General features: G+C 43.6%; 1 protein-coding gene across 1 annotated transcript in view; it reads left to right on the top strand.

The window, feature by feature from the left end:
- Positions 1–3,758, top strand: part of LOC116820579 (integrator complex subunit 6-like) — a 66,909-nt gene extending 63,151 nt beyond the window's left edge. Inside the window, exons 16-18 of the mRNA XM_032773164.2 lie at positions 362–754; positions 2,162–2,255; positions 2,721–3,758. Of these exons, the coding sequence (XP_032629055.1) occupies positions 362–754; positions 2,162–2,255; positions 2,721–2,820 (587 nt within the window). The 3' untranslated portion in view covers positions 2,821–3,758. The remainder of the gene's footprint in view (positions 1–361; positions 755–2,161; positions 2,256–2,720) is intronic.
- Positions 3,759–17,273: the final 13,515 nt, after the last annotated feature.

The following is a 17,273-nucleotide window of genomic DNA, read 5'->3' as shown; positions in this document are numbered from 1 at the left end:
AACTGGAATGGATATGAGCAACACATCTCAAAGAACAACAGTTACAAAGGTGAGTAACCATCTTTTTCAAGTTGAGGCTTGTCTACCCAGCTGCTTACGGGAGTGCATCAAAGTGCACTACAGAACTTTTAGTCTATAAGTCTCAGGGTCCATGCAGCTGGCCAGTGTGCTGTACATTCACACCTTGTTTTCCTCACCCTTACTAGCCATGTAGACAAACTCCTAGTCTTTTAAAGGACAGTGCTGGGGCAGTGCTCCACTGTGAAGGAAATAAGACTAGGTGACCAAAGAGGTCCTTTCCATTTCTTGTTTTAAATGCTAAGAGTTATGGACTGATTATGATGCATAATTTAACTTGCAGATGCCAACAGCAGTGTAGTTCAAGATGCTAATGGAGGGAAGAAGGCTGAAAATTGTCCGTCACTGGACAAACAGATCGACGGATTGTCTACACAAATGGTTCCATCAGTTCCTGCTGCTATGGTAGATGATGATCTGCTACCAAATGACTTGGACTCTTTGCCTGATGAATTCAATTGCTTAAGTGAAGATGGACTGGATCATAAATCTGCTACCAATGCACTTGTTAGAGGACCTTTAAATTACAGCATGCCTGTTGATGACCAAAAAATGGTACTGGAGTCTACCTCTGGGACTGTGCCAGACTCGTTGCAAATAACACCTACTATGTTGGAAGGAAACAATGCTGATATCAAAATAAAAGTGATGAAGGAGGTTCGCAAGCCTGGAAGAAGTAAGTATCAAATGTCTATCTTGGTATGGTCTACTTAAAAAATACAGTTCATTACTTCAGATTACATACAGTTTTATACCCTTAAATTTGGAATTGCTGAATATATGGTGATTTGGGGATGGGGGGGGCTTTCTTGGACTGTTGGATAAATGATTTGGGGTGTAAGAGTGGTAGTGGTGGAGAAAACACTTCCTAACGTTGGACGTTGAATGTAATTTAATGGGAGCAGAACACTTAAGGTGCAGCACCTGTAAAGCATACCATTTTATCTCACGCTAATTACGTTTTTGAAAATATGTAATTCCCCATCTAAGACATACTTCAAGAAAAATGGTTATTTGAACATATGAAGTCTGATATTTTGTTGTGCTATGCTACACTTGTGTATGCACGATGCGCTTTTTCTGCAATATGTCCCATATCTTTCAGCTTTCTGTCCCAAAAGGAAAGGCATATGTAACTAGCACATGTTTTGGAATGTTCCATAATTGGAACCTTACAGCTGATGGTGAAGTGAAGTGCCTTTTTTTTTTTTTTTTTTTAAATAAACATGAAAAGACTTTAAGATCATTAATGCAGAACATAGATAGACTTTAAAAGAGGTGATTTGAGTCTTCCAAATCTACTAGGACCTGAGTTCACAGTTCTGCTTCCAAAAAAAATTTAGTGATATCTCCAACAGCAAGATCCTGTGAGGAAAAGCAACTCTGTCCTCTGCTTTTGATGGTTGTGGTTATGCCATCCTTTAAGGACAAAAACAGCTCCAGAGCTTATGTCTTGGAGGTAAAAACACTTGAATAGTATATTTGAAGTTAACAGTAGAACTTCACTGATCAGCATATCTTATGATTCAGACACACTCATACTATAATCTACCTGCTACAGTGCTGCCATGTGATCTTCATGCAATGGCTAAAATAACTTTCATAAATTTTGGTTAAGTGGCAAGTGTTTCATAAATGGAGACTCTTCGGAAGGAAGAATCTTAACTTGCCTTCACAAGTCCAATCTTAAACATGCTCCCAGAGATGGCTTTCCCAGCGTAGAGTTGAAGCTCACTGACAGTTTGGCATATGTGCACAGTTTGTAGTGGATAAAGTGAGAACAGGCTAGTTTACTGCAGAATCCTACTTTTTCTAGTGACCTTTAATGGAATTCAGCTTCCCAGGTGCAGCACTTGAAGTCAACCAGTACTTCAATAGCTTTTAAATTCTTGCTATTAGACATTTTCTGCACACAAAATAGCGTTCTGTCTTTAGTCTTGCATATATTTTCAGACATAGCAGAAGTGCAAAATTACGAGCTTAATTTCTTCTCTTGGATGATGATCTTTATTGAAGCCACATTTGAAAGATTAGTTTCTTAAATCTGCACTCTTGACTGACAAAACTATTTGGATTATTTTAGATTACGAAAAAATCTTCGCTCTTCTTGAGGAAGTGCAAGGACCTATGGAAATTCAGAAATATTTCATTGAATTTGCTATCAAGGAAGCAGCAAGGTTTGTATAGAGACTGCAAATAAATAAAAAAACGTAATCTGGGGTTTATATTGCAATCTTGAACATGGCAGTAAAATCAAAACTTCCCCAAGAATATTATCTTGTTTTTTTCTATTCCAAAATATCGGTCATTTAATGAACTTTGTTATTAGCAAATAAGTAACTCCATAAGAAATATTGACAGATTGTTGTCTTGATTTACCATAGCTCTGTAGTGTTGTAGATTTTTAAAATGTAGCAATGAGTCCTTGAAGAGACTGGGTTTGAGTTTGGGCCCATCTCTAATTTAAAGTACTATAACGAAGTCAGAAATATACAAAAGATCTCTGACTGAAGATGTAGAGAAGCTCTGGAAATATGATTTGTATGTTGAATGGGTGACTAATATGAAAGTCACTTTATTTTGGAGGGAGAAAATTAATATGAGCTAAACCAACATTAAATTACTCCCCCTCTCTTTCTTAGGTTTAAAAAACGGGTCTTAATACAACACTTAGAGAGAATACTAGAGGAAATAGAGTTCAGCAGTCTACCCAACAGAGTTAATCATGTCAACAGTAGATAACAGTGTACCAGCAAGATACACACGGATCAGGGATGAGTTTGCTGTGCCACAGAAGAATGAAGGAAGACGTGGCTGATGCCCTCACCATCTTGGCAGTCAAGTGATTTTACTGTCAGAGTCTGAGAAGAAGCAGTGGAGCTTTAACTTTAAGAACCTCTGTCGGCAGAAGCTGGGCTGTAACCTTAAGGATTTGCTATGAAAGGTGTGGCTTTTTTCCTGTGGAGGGTGCTATTCGCTCCACAGGCTGAAGAAAATAACCATTGCTGCCCCTCCTGCAGGTGATGAGAATTTACTCATTTGAACATTGTCTTTATAGACATTTACGTGCTGTAGGCAGCAGGTTGCATTAAAAATGGGGCCTGTCAAACATGCACGCTGTCTGCACTCTTTGGAAAGATCCTGTGTGTTCAGAAAACCTCCCAAAACCACTCACGTGGTAATATTGCATGTTGCCACAACAGAGACAAGGGTCTTGTTCCCAGGAACTGATAGCCATGCCTATAAACTTGAGTTTCAGTGTAGATTGAATCAGAGTAAAGAAACTGCTATTCTGTGTTAATGAAAGCTAAAGACAGCCCTGTGACTGTTACCATGTGATGGTCACTAAACAATCTACCTCAGACTCTCTTCTGTTTTGTCTACAGACATTATGAAAGTGCACCTGAGGCTTCCCAGGTCCCCGACTTCAGTTCTCTTTCATCCTGTGAGGAGGACGGAGATTCTTCAGGTGGCCTTGGCACATGCTGTGCTTTGGAAGCACTAAAAGGAAATGCTTTTAAAACGTGTATTTTAATGTTCATACAAAAGAGATTATTTTGAACAGTATTGTTACCAGATCACTAATTTGATATTTTAACTGTATAAAAAGAATTTTTGGAACACGTGTGTATATATATAATATAAAATAAACCATTTATTAATTTTTAATAAGTGCATAATCTGACTGAGGAGTCTTTAGAAATAAGTATTGGTTCCTCTGACTGATACAAACAGAAAAATAGTAATGTTTCAGCAGATCATTGTAACTGAGTGAGTAAGAACTGAGTGCAAATAGCTCAGCAACACTATCCATAAATTCTTTTCCCCCTCAGTCACAGATCATGGAAATAGTTGCTGAATTTGTGTACTTTCCAGCATTTTCAGTTTGAAAGAATTCTCTGTACAATCCGATTAGAATTAGCAAAACGTCTGTAAGAAAAATTGGCTTATCCAGTGTAAGGTTGTGTCCTGGGACATGTATTAAATGCATTAGGACGTCCCCTGCTTATCCAAGACCTCACTTATCAAAATTAATATCTTCCCCATTTCATTCAAAAATGGCTGTGCTGTAAGTTGACTGTCAAACTTTAAAGAACAAATTTGGACAAAAGAACATCACTTTTTTTCGTGAATACAAAACAGATGGACCAAGATGACTGCAACACCTACAGTCAAGTAGGCTTAAAAAAAAAGAGAGAGAGAGAGAGAAACTACCAGTTATGTGCCAATAGTAGGTGGCTTGTACGACAAAGGACCTGGTAAATATTTGGTTAATATTATAAAGTAGGAACCAAACCAACTTCAAGCAATCCCATCTGCAGTGGTTGTGTTTTGAAGAAGGGACTGAAGAAGAGATCATCTTAAGTATCCACAAGCTTTTATCTTGCAACAGAAGTATACTTTGGAATCTGACAATCCAGGTAGAATGCAAAGGAAAATGGATTTCAGCTGGCAAGGCTATACTTGGCTACAAGCAAAGAATTCCCTTCCTCCCCCCCTTAACAGAAATAGTCTTCCTCCTCTGCCTCCCCACTCTGAAAGATGCAAGTTTGTGGTCAGACCCTGCCATAAAAATATCAACGATGAGACAAATCCACCAGGAGCAAGCCTTCACTGTGGTATAAGATAATAAAGGGGTTATCTTCACACACACCTTGTGATAACAGTAACTGGATGTATGCTTAAATACTGCCTCATGTCTCTCAAAATGGTGCAAGCACATCTCTTCAGGATCTGTTACAGAAGGTTGTCTGTTTTCAGAAGACTTTAGTTCCTAGTATCATGGTCAGAAATAAAGTCAAGGCCTTGAATTTAAAATATCTGATCTGTCAAGCAAAATATTCATAGAGGTTAGTCATTAAGAGCAGTGAGCCTCCCTCTATGGCCCTTTAATTAAGATCATTAAACTATTCTACCCATTTCAAAAGACAGCAACCTATATTTTTAATAAGATAAAGGGAAACATAAGAACGGCTGTACCGGGTCAGACCAAAGGTCCATCTAGCCCAGTATCTGTCTACTGACAGTGGCCAATGCCAGGTGCCCCAGAGGAAGTGAAGCTGTTGATTCATAGTGCATAGTTTGTGTTCAGAATTTGGTGTTTACCTTGACAAGAGATGGCCACGTTAAGCTGGTCTTTTTGCTTTTTAACTTTGTTCAGACTGATTTGGAATCTCCTGTCTGACCAAGTGAACAATATATATGTCTTGTTATTTTTTACTAGCTTAGTAAGTTGTAAATGGCAGGGAGAGAGGAATTATTTTTTTTTTTTAAATAAGTACAAGTTGATATGGATGGAAAGGGTAAAGGAGAAGAGTTCTTGTTAAAATCGGGTAAATTCTGCTAATGAGTCTTGTAGACTAATGGTAAAGGAGGAGAAGTTCAGTTGAACCAAGCATCCAAAATACACATGGCCTCAGCTGTGTCATGAACTGAGTGTAACTCTAGGACAACCAGCTAGATGAATGCCGGAGTGTTTAGAGAAGTAAAAGGCAGTGCTTATCTAAAAGCCCAGTCTGCCTGTCAGCCATGAAAATCCCACAGTGGGGGGAAAATATGTGGGGAAAATATTAATGGAACAACTTAAGACTCTATAAGAAGAATAAATAATGTTGCAGAGCACAGAAAGGAGATCCACAAGACAAATATAATCCCAAGCTTCACACTTTGTATTGACTGCTGAATGCAATTGGGACCATTAGAAAGCTCATCCTAGGCTCCGGCCATTTATTACAAGTAGAGTACATGACTCCAGAAGCAGCAGCTGCATCCTAGAGAAACCGGTACTTTGCCTATGTAGACCGTGTATCCGTGCAACATTATGATAGTCCCCAAGGAAAGGATCAGGACACTGCCTGGGACTGCTAATCTATATATGTATTAAGGAAATGGGCTTCTGAAATCTGCAAGTGCTTCCTCGGTGGTTTTTTTTGTTTGAGTCCTTTGCTAGGTTGATGAATACTAAGGTTGCGCTGTTAAAGTGAAATGTGAAAGGTCTGCTAGCTTTGCCACATCGTTAAATACACACACCTTGAAACACGATACAATTTGGCCAGATTGTGTAAGTGTATAGCTTACTGTTGCTGCGTGAGTATACCAATGGGCTGGTCAGTGTTTTGGAGCCTACTTTTCTTCATGTATCTTTTTGCTTTCCCTGACTTTTTGCTTTAATGTGCACTCTCAGTGGTACATTAACTTTTTTACATCCTTTACCGCCTATAATTTTTTTTCCCACCCAGGGAGACAAGCAAAAATATCTTCAGTTCTGCTCACGGGGACCAGGCACCTGCTGACACTCACCTACCACTGCTGGTCATAATCTGGGCACTTACAGACAAACGTAACAAGCACAGTATGCATTTGTACAATTAGAATTTGCTATTGGCCATGCCCAAATGGCATTTTCAAATGCCCATAACTGTCTGTATTAAACTGAGTGAAGGTCTTACCCCTCACCTGAGGGACCAACCTGTATGTTAAGCTTGAACTATCAAAGGACCAGCATCGGTGAGCTATCTGCATCTTGAAGCAATGGGGTGGAAATAGTGCATCCTCTCTTCTGTCCTTCCCTGCACCCTCTTCAAGTCTTGATTCAAAAATGGCTGATGGGAACTACCTCCATACTTAATAAGTAATTCCCTGGAAAGCTTCAGTGCAGAAGAGGACTCTCTTTCAAAGTTAGGAACAAGCGAAAATGCATGGAAACCAATTGGTACATTTAACTGTAGAGTTTGCTACCAGCCAACACAATGGCAGCAGCTTAGGGAAATGTGCTTTGTAAATAGACTCCTCGTCGTGAAGAGCCCGCCAGCACTCCTCTCCTGAAGATGACACACTGAACACCATGCCAAAGGAAGGCCTTCAGATGGAGACGGGAAAGAGCGGTGCAGGCAGGCTTTGTAAAAGGAGGGAGTTGATGGAAATGTTCAGCATACTGATGTAGAACAATGCTAATTCAGTGCCTGTAGGAAAGGACTTCATTCTAACTGAAATAGAGAAAGGTAGCATTCTTGTCCTATGACATTGGCCCTATGGCCAAGGATAGAGGGAGTTTCAAACCTGGATCCGCTTTACTGACTTTTACAATTTCATTACCCCTGTCCTTCATTGCAAGGAAGGAAGGATATTATATTCCAAACATTTTCAGATTAGCAATGCAGCCTTGATAAAGGGCAAATGCAATTGGTAATGGAAACTACTCTTTCCATTAGCCTGTCGCCCAGCCATATCTGTGCTTTTCCTTTTTCCCACTCAAAGGAGATTACTTATTTTATTTTTACCATGAAACCTTCCACTGACAGCCTTTTTACTGATCTTCCTTCCCCTTCATAGTAGGTACAGCAGTGCTGCAACTCTTGTCTGAGTCTTTGGGTCAGGAAAAGCAGCTGTTGTAAAGCTTTTTTCCAGCTTAAAGTGCTCTAGCATATTTAGAATGTTCTTCAAAAATAAAACATACCAGCTAATTCTTGGACCTAAATGTGTGAATGTGATGCCTGCAGTAGCGGGTAGTTTGGAAAAGCAATGTGTTCAGGACAGAGTTTTCCTGGCCCTATTAATGCCACCGGTTACAACCTTGTTTTGAGAAAATTTTCACACATGGCTAAGGCACAGGATGGTTGTAGTGCCCCATGTTTATCAGCCAGTTGGGACCATGCTGCAGATTTACCTGGATGGGTGACTTAGAACACTATTTAAAAAAAAAAAATAAAAAAATCTGTCTGCAATGGATTAGGAAACCATACAGGCAGATTGTTGTGATCCATAACTCTGTCCAAATCATATTCAGTTTTTAACGTTGCTGCTGGTGCTGTTTTATCCATAAACTTATGGCTAAGCCTAATCGAGAGCAGCTTGGTCTAGGGATGATCTGAGAAGGGAGTAGGGAGAGCATGGAAAACTTAGCAATCACATGTTTGAGCCTCTCTTAAAAACTACTGTGTGTTACCTTGGGCAAGTCACTTCACCACTTACTCTGTCTGTGCCAGGAAATATTCGTAAAGTTCTCACTGTTGCGACTACTGATTCAGCTCCAACAGGGACGGTAATGGCAGAAGTCCTAGTGAACAGACAAGGCTCCACGTGGCTGCTAGCATTTTAATTGTCATCTAATCTTGGTCATTGCAGGTCTGCTTAAAATCCCAGCATGCCCTGGCACCTTGCTAGTCCTTCCATAACTAGGGCTGAAAGGTGGGAAGCTATTGCAAAATCAGAGAAATGTAGGGTGGGAAGGAACCAGTCCAGCTGCCTGCGCTGAGGCAGGACCAAGTAAACCAGGACCATTGCTGACAGATGTTTGTCCAAGCTGTTCCTAAAAGCCTCCAATGAGGGGGATTTCATAACCTCCCTAGGTAACACATGCCAGTATTTAACGATCCTTTAGAGTTAGATTTTTTTTTCCTAATATCTAATCTCAATCTTGTGCTGCAAAAGGAGCCAATCACTATTTGTCCTATACTGAGCAGACACAGATAAGATTTGAAGATTTAAAATGTCTCCCTGAGTCTTTCTCTTCTCTAGACTAAACATGCCTAATTCTTTCAACCTTCATAAATCAGGTTTTCCAAACATCTTATTTTCATTGCTCTCCTCTAGACTCTCTCTCTCTCTAATTTGTTCACATCTTTCTTAATGTGTGCTGCCCAAAATTGGACACACTACTCCAGCTCAGGCCTCGCCAGTACCGAGTAGAGCAGAATGATTGCCTTCCGTGTCTTACATCTGAGACTCCTGTTAATAGATGTGACATTCGTGTTTTGCACATCACATAGTCGATCACAAATATAAGCCATCAATAACCTCCAGATCCTCTTCTGCAGTATTGTTGCCTGGATAATTATTCCCCATTTTGTAGTTGTGCATTTGATTTTTCCTTCTTAGGTGCATTACTTAGCACTTGTTTTTATTGAATTTCATCTTGTTAATTTCGGACCAATGCTCCAATTTATCAAGATCACTCTGGATTCTAATCCTGTCTTGCAAAGTGCTTGCGACCACTCCCAGCACGATGGTGTCTGCAGATTTTATAAGCATACTCTCCATTCCATCATCCAAACTGTTAATGAAATTGAATAGTATTGGACCCAACACAGACCCCTGTGAGACCACACTTGATATATCCTCCCAGTTTGACAGCCAACCATTGATTACTTGTTGGGTACAGCCTTTCAATCAGTTGTGCAACCACCTTATGATAATTGTATGTAGACCACATTTCCCTAGCTCACGTACAATGTTAAATGTAAAAGCATAAATAACCCACGGTACTCCATACATACCGTGGTCAAGATACGTTTAGTGAGAGTACTTTAACTTTGACACTAAGCAGTCAAAACAAAGTGAAAAACATGCACTGGCCTAGTGCATGCAATCATGTCTCCTCGAGCAGCTGATCCCAGTGACTGCGCACCTTATTGTCTATGTTAAAGTTTTTTTTCTTTCCATGAATGCAAGCAACAGAAGCCAGTGGGGTTTTGGTGTTTGAAAGTCCTAGGTTTGACTGACATTGACAAACACGAGTAAGGACTTCCCTCTCAACTTCAGGCCTGGCCCCTTTTTGCAGCTGAACCTGCATAAACTTACTGGAAAAGCCACTTAGCCAGGGGAGGAGTTTCCTGGCCAGGCATTGCTGTACCAGCCTTATGTAGAAAGTTGCAGGTTTTGGTATGAGGGGTGTGCTAGGGTGAGTTCAGAGGCCTGGGCACATGGTGGGTGGACCAGGGACTGCACTGGCCCCCGGAATTCAAGGGCCCAGAAGAGATGTAAAACCTCCCTCTTGTCCTTAAGCCAGGTGGCACACAATCATACTTAACGTGATTTGTATGTTTAGGCATCTGAGATCACTCATGCCCTTAACATGGGGACTTTTCAGAGTAGCGGCTTATTTTAGAGAAGGTTTTTGAAACCATTTCTCTGATTTCATCATCTATTTCCAGGGCTGTGTAGTCAAACGTACACTACTTGGCCACCCAGTAAAACTCAGAATTACAACAGCGTCATAGTTAGTATTGCAAAAGTGAATCGGACGTTTCCCACTGCAGGTACACAGATTTACTGCAATGCAATGTAGCTATTTGCTAGTCAGGCTGCAGACTAGTTTTTAGTGGGTATTGCCCCTTGAAGAGTTCCTTTTTGTTAAATAAATAAACCACACATGGTGTGCGCCAAAAGCTTTTCCCCCTGCTGAGATGAGCACTAGCTTTCTTACGAAGCCAAGTACAGGCTGCATCAGAACTAAGACAGTGGCCAGATTCTGAACTTTTCATCTACAGGTGGAGCTGCACCTTTATGCTTCCCAAATTAAATACGTTCTTAAAAAAAAAAAAAACTGTTTAAAATTATGGCAACCTATGTAAAGGCCTTAACTTGCTATGCTGCATTAAAATCATTTCTATAAAACCAATATGCAACAATACATGTTTGCTGCCAAGCGAAAACATCCTCATGCAGAGAAGCACATTGTTTGTTTGTCCCCATTTGTAAAATATTTGCCTAGCTCACAGGGGTATTGAAGCTTGATTGTCAAGTACTAACTTTCTCGTGTGTGTGTTAGTCTGGGGTGTCTTTTTTGCTGTTTGTTTTCTCCCAGCTTTCTTGGAAATAGGTCCACTGTTGTGAGACAGTCTGAACTGGAAAAGTCTTCCCCCCCCCCGCCCCCAAGCTGTGACCCATTTGCTCCATAGTTGCTGTCTTCGTAGTCATTAAATGCTGTTCGGAGCAGGCTGGTGGGCTCAGCTTTTCCATGCAGAGGAATTCTGTTGTGGAGCTGTCCAGCTGACTTTACGCTGAGAGGGGGTGTGGCTGCGGGGAGCTGCCAGTTGGAGGCTGGAGCTGGCTTTTGGTTAGAGGTGTGAAAATACCTTTCCTCTCGGTAGTGGAATGTGGTTTTTAATGTCTGAGGATAATGGTAAAGTTTGGAGTTGTTGCTTGTTTTTACATAGGTTTCAGACTATGCTGAGTGTGATTATGTTGATCAGTATTCATTACATTGTCTAATTGCTGGCTGACCTGTGCCAAACTGCTAGTCTGTGTATTGGAGTGCGTCAGGATGAAGAGATGCTTCAGGAACAGGGAAGCTTTGTTTGTTTGTTTTTAAGGAAATCCACACTAAGGTTAAAAGTGCTGAAAACATTCTGCTGCATGTGAGTATTACAATGCAGCTGCACAATAGCAAGATTTCTGCCATGGAAAATCATATGGGTTCTTCACTAGCTATTTTCCAAGCTTTGCAATATATTACATTCCTGAATACACAGCAGGCACCCTTAATTTTTTTTTATTTTTAAGTGACCTGTCCAACTGCAGCCTGGCTCTCTGGTTGCTTGTGGAATAAGGGGGAAAAAGGCAGTTTTCACTTTTCCGCCATCAATTCTTTTTGAAAGTAGTGCATTTATAGACAGTCTCATGGCACCCTGTGAGATGGGAAGGGACTTGCCCATGATCATGCCCCATGCCAGTGGCAGAGCTTATAATAGAACACAGAAGGCAGGACTCTGGCCTCTTCTCTAGCCACTGTTCTCTCCTTACTTGTTCTGTGCCGGTGTCTTTCAAAGGCACAGGGGCAGTCAGTTGTGCACTACTATGCACGTTGGCAAGAGTACATCCATAATTAGCCATATGTGCTTTGCCATTAGTGCAATATCAAGCACCCTCAGCTGAGTACAGTGCAACCAAGAGGATAAAACAGCAACGCAGGCAGGCAGATTGTCCAGTTCTGCTGTTGCATGACACTTCCAAAAGAAGGTGGCAGGTCAGCATTGGCCTCACAGGAGACGTGCTGCTGTTCGGCTGATGCACCCAGGAAACTTACTCTGAAGTTAAGTTTGTCTGGTGAGCAGTAATGAAAATCTGTCTGGACTGGGTTGTTTTTTACTTCTTGCGCATTAGGATTTATTCCTAGCCTCGGAGCTGGCCTTAAGGGAGCACTGTCCGTTGCCAGGCAGGAAAATTGATACCATTGTTGCACCTATTTCCTTGATCATTGGGAGCAGTGTGGAGCAGCATTCACAATCATAGAATATCAGGGTTGGAAGGGACCTCGGGAGGTATCTAGTCCAACCCCCTGCTCAAAGCAGGACCAATCCCCAGACCAATTTTTGCCCCAGATCCCTAAATGGCCCCCTCAAGGACTGAGCTCACAACTGTGGGTTTAGCAGGCCAGTGTGCAAACCACTGAGCTATGTTCCCCCCTGGAACTGGGAGGGGAACAAGCACTTGCTCCAGGTCACATACAAGGTTCATGGCAGATCTGAGATTTAGAACCCAAGTCTCCTGATTCCTAGCCCACTGATCTACCCACTGTACCGTGCCACCCTGAGAGCATTTCTGTTTCCCCTTGTGGGTGTCTCAGCCAGTAGACTGACACCTTCTCTGTACTGTTTGTGGGCTTTTGCACAGTTGTAGCTTACACTAAGAGTCTTGCAGCTAACCCCAGCTTCACATTCTGCTTACTCCAGTGCAGATTTCAGATTGGGTTTTAGCTGCATCCGTGCAAGTCACTTTTCGACACCAGAACACCATGTCTACACTCAGGGCTTGCAGTAATGCAGTTAATTACACCTCACATAGACCAGGTCTGAGATGCAGAATGGCAGTCATTAGCTACAGAAGGGTGGGGAGGGTACAGAGAGAAGCAGAGAGCCCTAAAGGAATTTTAAAAACCTTCTGGGGATCTGCACTTTAGATGCATCTTGATTTTAAATCCACTTCTGGTCACCAGCACAAGTCACTGCCCAAGCACACTTGAAATTTCTCAGCCCTGGCAAATCTATTTTAAAAATCACGTAAATTATATTTTGCTAGTTTGGGGGCTTTTTGGTCTGGCATTAAAACGTAGGAATTTATAGTGGAAATCCTTGAGAAGCTGACATCGATCTGTCTTAACCTTTTTATTTCAGTGCAAAAAGCTCTTCCAGGGGATGGCTGTTTTAAATCGACCGGGATTTTGTAGAATGCCAATTCTGTTTCCACTTTGTTCACTGACATAGTGGCATCAGCGTGCGACTCAGACTAAATGCTCACTGCATTCTCTGCGCCCAGTCTGCTGCCCTAAAAGCAAGTCAGGGTACTCTGACCCAGCACACTAGCAGCAATATTTGGGAAGTATTTGTTTGACATCCTGCTGGATGACAGCTGGTGGGGAGTGCCTGGTCCGTTGCCAAGGAAGAAGGGAAAGTGGCTGGTGACCCATAAACACTGTGCGGCCTGGCTGTGCTTGTCTGAGCTAACTAGTTACTGCCCAGTCGCTAACCTCCCTTCAGGAGGATTGGATCCCTCTCCGTTCGAGGCCCTTGGATATGCCAGTGTTGGTCTGGTTAGTGACCTCCACAGGGCAATGGAGAGAGGTCAGGAGCTCAGGCCAATATTACTTGGTCTACCAAGATATGGCCAAGTGCTTTCATGCCCTTTTGGAACCTGGGCAGGAACCAAAGGGCAGTGATTGGTGGACCTTTTCTCTTGGGGAATGTCCTAATGGATGGACGCTGTCAGGCTCCAGCTTGTGTGCCCTCTTGTTTAGCATGTCTGAGCTTTAGAGGGGGAGAGAGGCATTCAGACGTTGGGATGCTGTACGATAGGCATGAAAGGAGAATTCTTGTAACTTCAGAAAACTATTTAAAGTTCATAACCTGTTGGTATTTATCCTTCCCATATATACCCGATTTGACTCACCTTTCGCCTGCCTGGATGGGCGGTGACAGACACCCTGCTATTGTCTTGGGAAGATCCCCCTGCTATCCGAACCACCCAAGAAAAGCCTTTCCTCACAAGATCCATCCCAGAGCCAGTGCAAACTGGACCAAGGCTCTCGGGGCTGGATTTTCCCATGAGGGGTCATGTACACCAGAACAAGGTGGGTGAGCAGTCTGATCTGGTAGTACTCTGCCTCCCACTTTGTACTGTAACACAACCATCTGAATGCCAAGGGCCAATCAGGCTGCAGGGCATTAGTGCCATAGGGCAGCACAGCTCTGATCTCAGTTCCTCAGTACTGAGACGAGGAACTCCCAATAAGTCCAGCACCCACCTCACAGAGACTCAGATCAGGCAGCAGCTCTGTCATGTGAGCTGAAAGGGAGCCTGCCTTTGACAGAGGTGCTGGGAGTTGTGCTTGGCTGGAATTTGCTCTTCACGTTTCATCAGTTGTTGTGTAAGCCTGAGTTTCTGTGGTTATTTCAAAATTCCAGTAACGCCCCTTTCATTGTCTGTCTGCACAGATTAAAAGGGATGGCGCTCTGCCTTGGGCTCAGCTGGCAAACCTCAGAAGTTGGCCAATTTTGATATAGTAAGTCAAAAAGCCTGGCTGGGACTCATAATGTGTTTCAACCTGGCCCCAGGTAAAATACCCAACTGCTGAGTCTTTACTGTGCGGGTTTGAAGTGGACATTTCCAGCTCCATTTCAGACTCACCTTTGAATCAGAGCTGTCGAGCCAGGTGGGCTATTTGGAGATTGCTGGCACTATGGTGTGAACTGTAGCTAAGATTATACTGCTATGTTTAAAAAGTGAGTAATTATATAAAATAAACTCTCTTGTCAGAGGATGCTGAGATGTGGGGAGTTGTCCTTTCCCTGTGCTACTAAAGTTGTCCTGATAGTCTCCTGATAAACAACTGTACATTGCCCAATCTGTAACCAGGCAGCTGCTGTGCCTAATAGAAGTCAGGTAGTATTTCTAGCCCTTCCACTCGCCTGGATGTTTAATTCTTGAACTCTTCTTTTCCTTTCTCGAGTGGAAGAAGGGTTACGCTCCCAGGACAGAAAAATGAATTAACTTGCTGAGGATTTAGTTTTTGTTTCCTTCCAGCTTTTTAAAAATGATATTGCATCTGTGAATAAAACAGTGTAGGAGTGAATCGGACCAGAGCCCTGTGTTAAGTGACTAAGGACTGGAGTCTTCTTCCTCTGCTGTTATCCTGGGTGAGTTGAGAGGCTTCACTGTGAACTGCAAGGCAAAGTAAAGTAACTTGTGCCCTCAGGGCTGCATCATAATACAGGGAGCAGGTACAGGTTTCTGCTTGTTTTCACATTCAAAATATCTCGCCTCCACTTTCCCTACCGGTCCTTTGGGATCACTAGAAGCACTGACCAGTGGTGACAATGCAGCTGCAGCTCTCCCTGCCCCTTTGAAGAAGGGGAGGATGCTGACTCCTGCGGCGCCTGTGCCCCAGCAATGGTGAAGCTGCACTGTGGTTGACAGGGCTCAGGCATTCTTAGGGTATGGCTATGCTTGAAATTTCAAAGTGTGTGTGTGGTCGGAGCGCCAGCGCTGGGAGAGAGCTCTCCCAGCACTGCACGTAAACCACATCCTCTACAGGTGTAGCGTGCAGCGCTGGGAGCTGCGCTGCCGCACTGATTACACTGAGGCTTTACAGCGCTATATCTTGCAGCGCTCAGGGGGGAGTTTTTTCACACCCCTGAGTGCGAAAGTTGCAGTGCTGTAAAGTGCCAGTGTAGCCATACCCTTAGCTGCTGTTTTCTGAGGCTGAACTGCCCCTGCATGGATTCCAACCACCAAAAAGGGCAAACAAATTCTCTGCAGGATGGAAGCCCTGAGAGACTGTAAACCCTGCGAGAATTTTGAGGTCCCTGGCTAAAGTACTAGGTCAGAGGCTTGGGTTGTAGGGTTCTTCCCTCATAGATCCGGAGAAGAGGCAGTGAAGTGAATGCTGGAATGGGTTGAACTTGAATGGCCCTTTCATCTGGCACAAGGTGGTAAAAATTAAACAGTGCAGGAGCACTTCAGATTGAGAAGTCATTTGTGGCACCTGCTTACATGTAAATAGTCTCTTATTAAGTGTCACATCTTTGGTAAGAGTCTAAAACGCATCTCACAGCTCTAAGCACTGCTCTGGGGAATGGAATAGAGCTGGGCGGGGGGACACATACCAAGTACTAAAAGTAAAGCCACACCAATTAATCTGATTGCCTTTTGTTTTCCTGCACTAAAGAGATGGCTCCAGCCCTGTTACACTACAAACTTCTCCAGAGACTGCAATCAGTCTCAGCTATGACTACCAGAGCTGGAACCAAAAAAAGTGTAATTAGTGTATTTTAGAGACATGTAAGCGTTCAGGCCTATTTGACACGTCTACCAGCTGTGCGTCCTCGAAGAACCAATACACTAGAACAACCTGTACCAGAGGAGTGGGGGTATGAACTGGGAATGTTTTCTCACAGAAGCTATTGCCCAAGTCCCATTGTTCTTCTTGGAGTGATTGCTCATATCCATTCCAGTAGGTGCACGCGCCGACGTTCGTCGGAAGACTTTTACCCTAGCAACTCCGGCAGGTCGCCCCCTAGAGTGGCGCCGCCATGGCGGGTGATATATACCCCTGCCAGCCCGCCCGTTCCTCTACTTGTCCTGGAAGACAGCATTCCTGGTGGCCATCACTTCTGCTAGGCGCGTGTCAGAGCTGCGCGCCCTCGTGGTGGAGCCCCCGTATACGGTGTTCCATCGGGACAAAGTACAACTGAGGCCGCACCCCGCCTTTCTCCTCAAAGTTGTCTCGGCCTTTCATGTCAACGAGGACATATTCCTACCCATATTCTTTCCGAAACCTCATTCGTCTCGCAGGGAGCAACAGTTACACTCCTTAGACGTGCACAGGGCGCTCGCCTTTTATATAGAGCGGACCAAACCGTTCCGTAAATCCACCCAACTCTTTGTCACCGTAGCTGAGCGAGTTAAGGGGTTGCCAGTCTCCTCACAGAGGATCTCCTCGTGGGTGACGTCCTGTATACGGGCGTGTTACGACCTGGCCCGTCTCCCTTGTAACTGCGCTCTCTACTAGAGCCCAGGCATCATCGACGGCGTTCCTTGCGCGAGTACCTGTCCAGGAGATCTGCAGGGCAGCGACCTGGTCCTCCGTGCACACCTTTGCTTCCCATTACGCCCTGGTCCAGCAGTTGAGGGATGACGCAGCCTTCGGCTCTGCCGTGTTGCGCACTGTGACCTCTCTCTCTGACCCCACCGCCTAGGTAAGGCTTGGGAATCACATACTGGAATGGATATGAGCAATCACTCCAAGAAGAAAACACGGTTACTCACCTTTGTAACTGTTGTTCTTCGAGATGTGTTGCTCATATCCATTCCACACCCGCCCTCCTTCCCCACTGTCGGAGTAGCCGGCAAGAAGGAACTGAGGAGCGGGCGAGCCGGCAGGTGTATTATTACCTGCCATGGCGGCGCCACTCTAGGGG

This window comes from Chelonoidis abingdonii, chromosome 8 (genome assembly GCF_003597395.2).
Source record: "Chelonoidis abingdonii isolate Lonesome George chromosome 8, CheloAbing_2.0, whole genome shotgun sequence".
Taxonomy (NCBI): Eukaryota; Metazoa; Chordata; order Testudines; family Testudinidae; genus Chelonoidis; species Chelonoidis abingdonii.
Note: the sequence above shows the minus strand (reverse complement) of the source record. Positions and strands in the feature narration are given on the sequence as shown.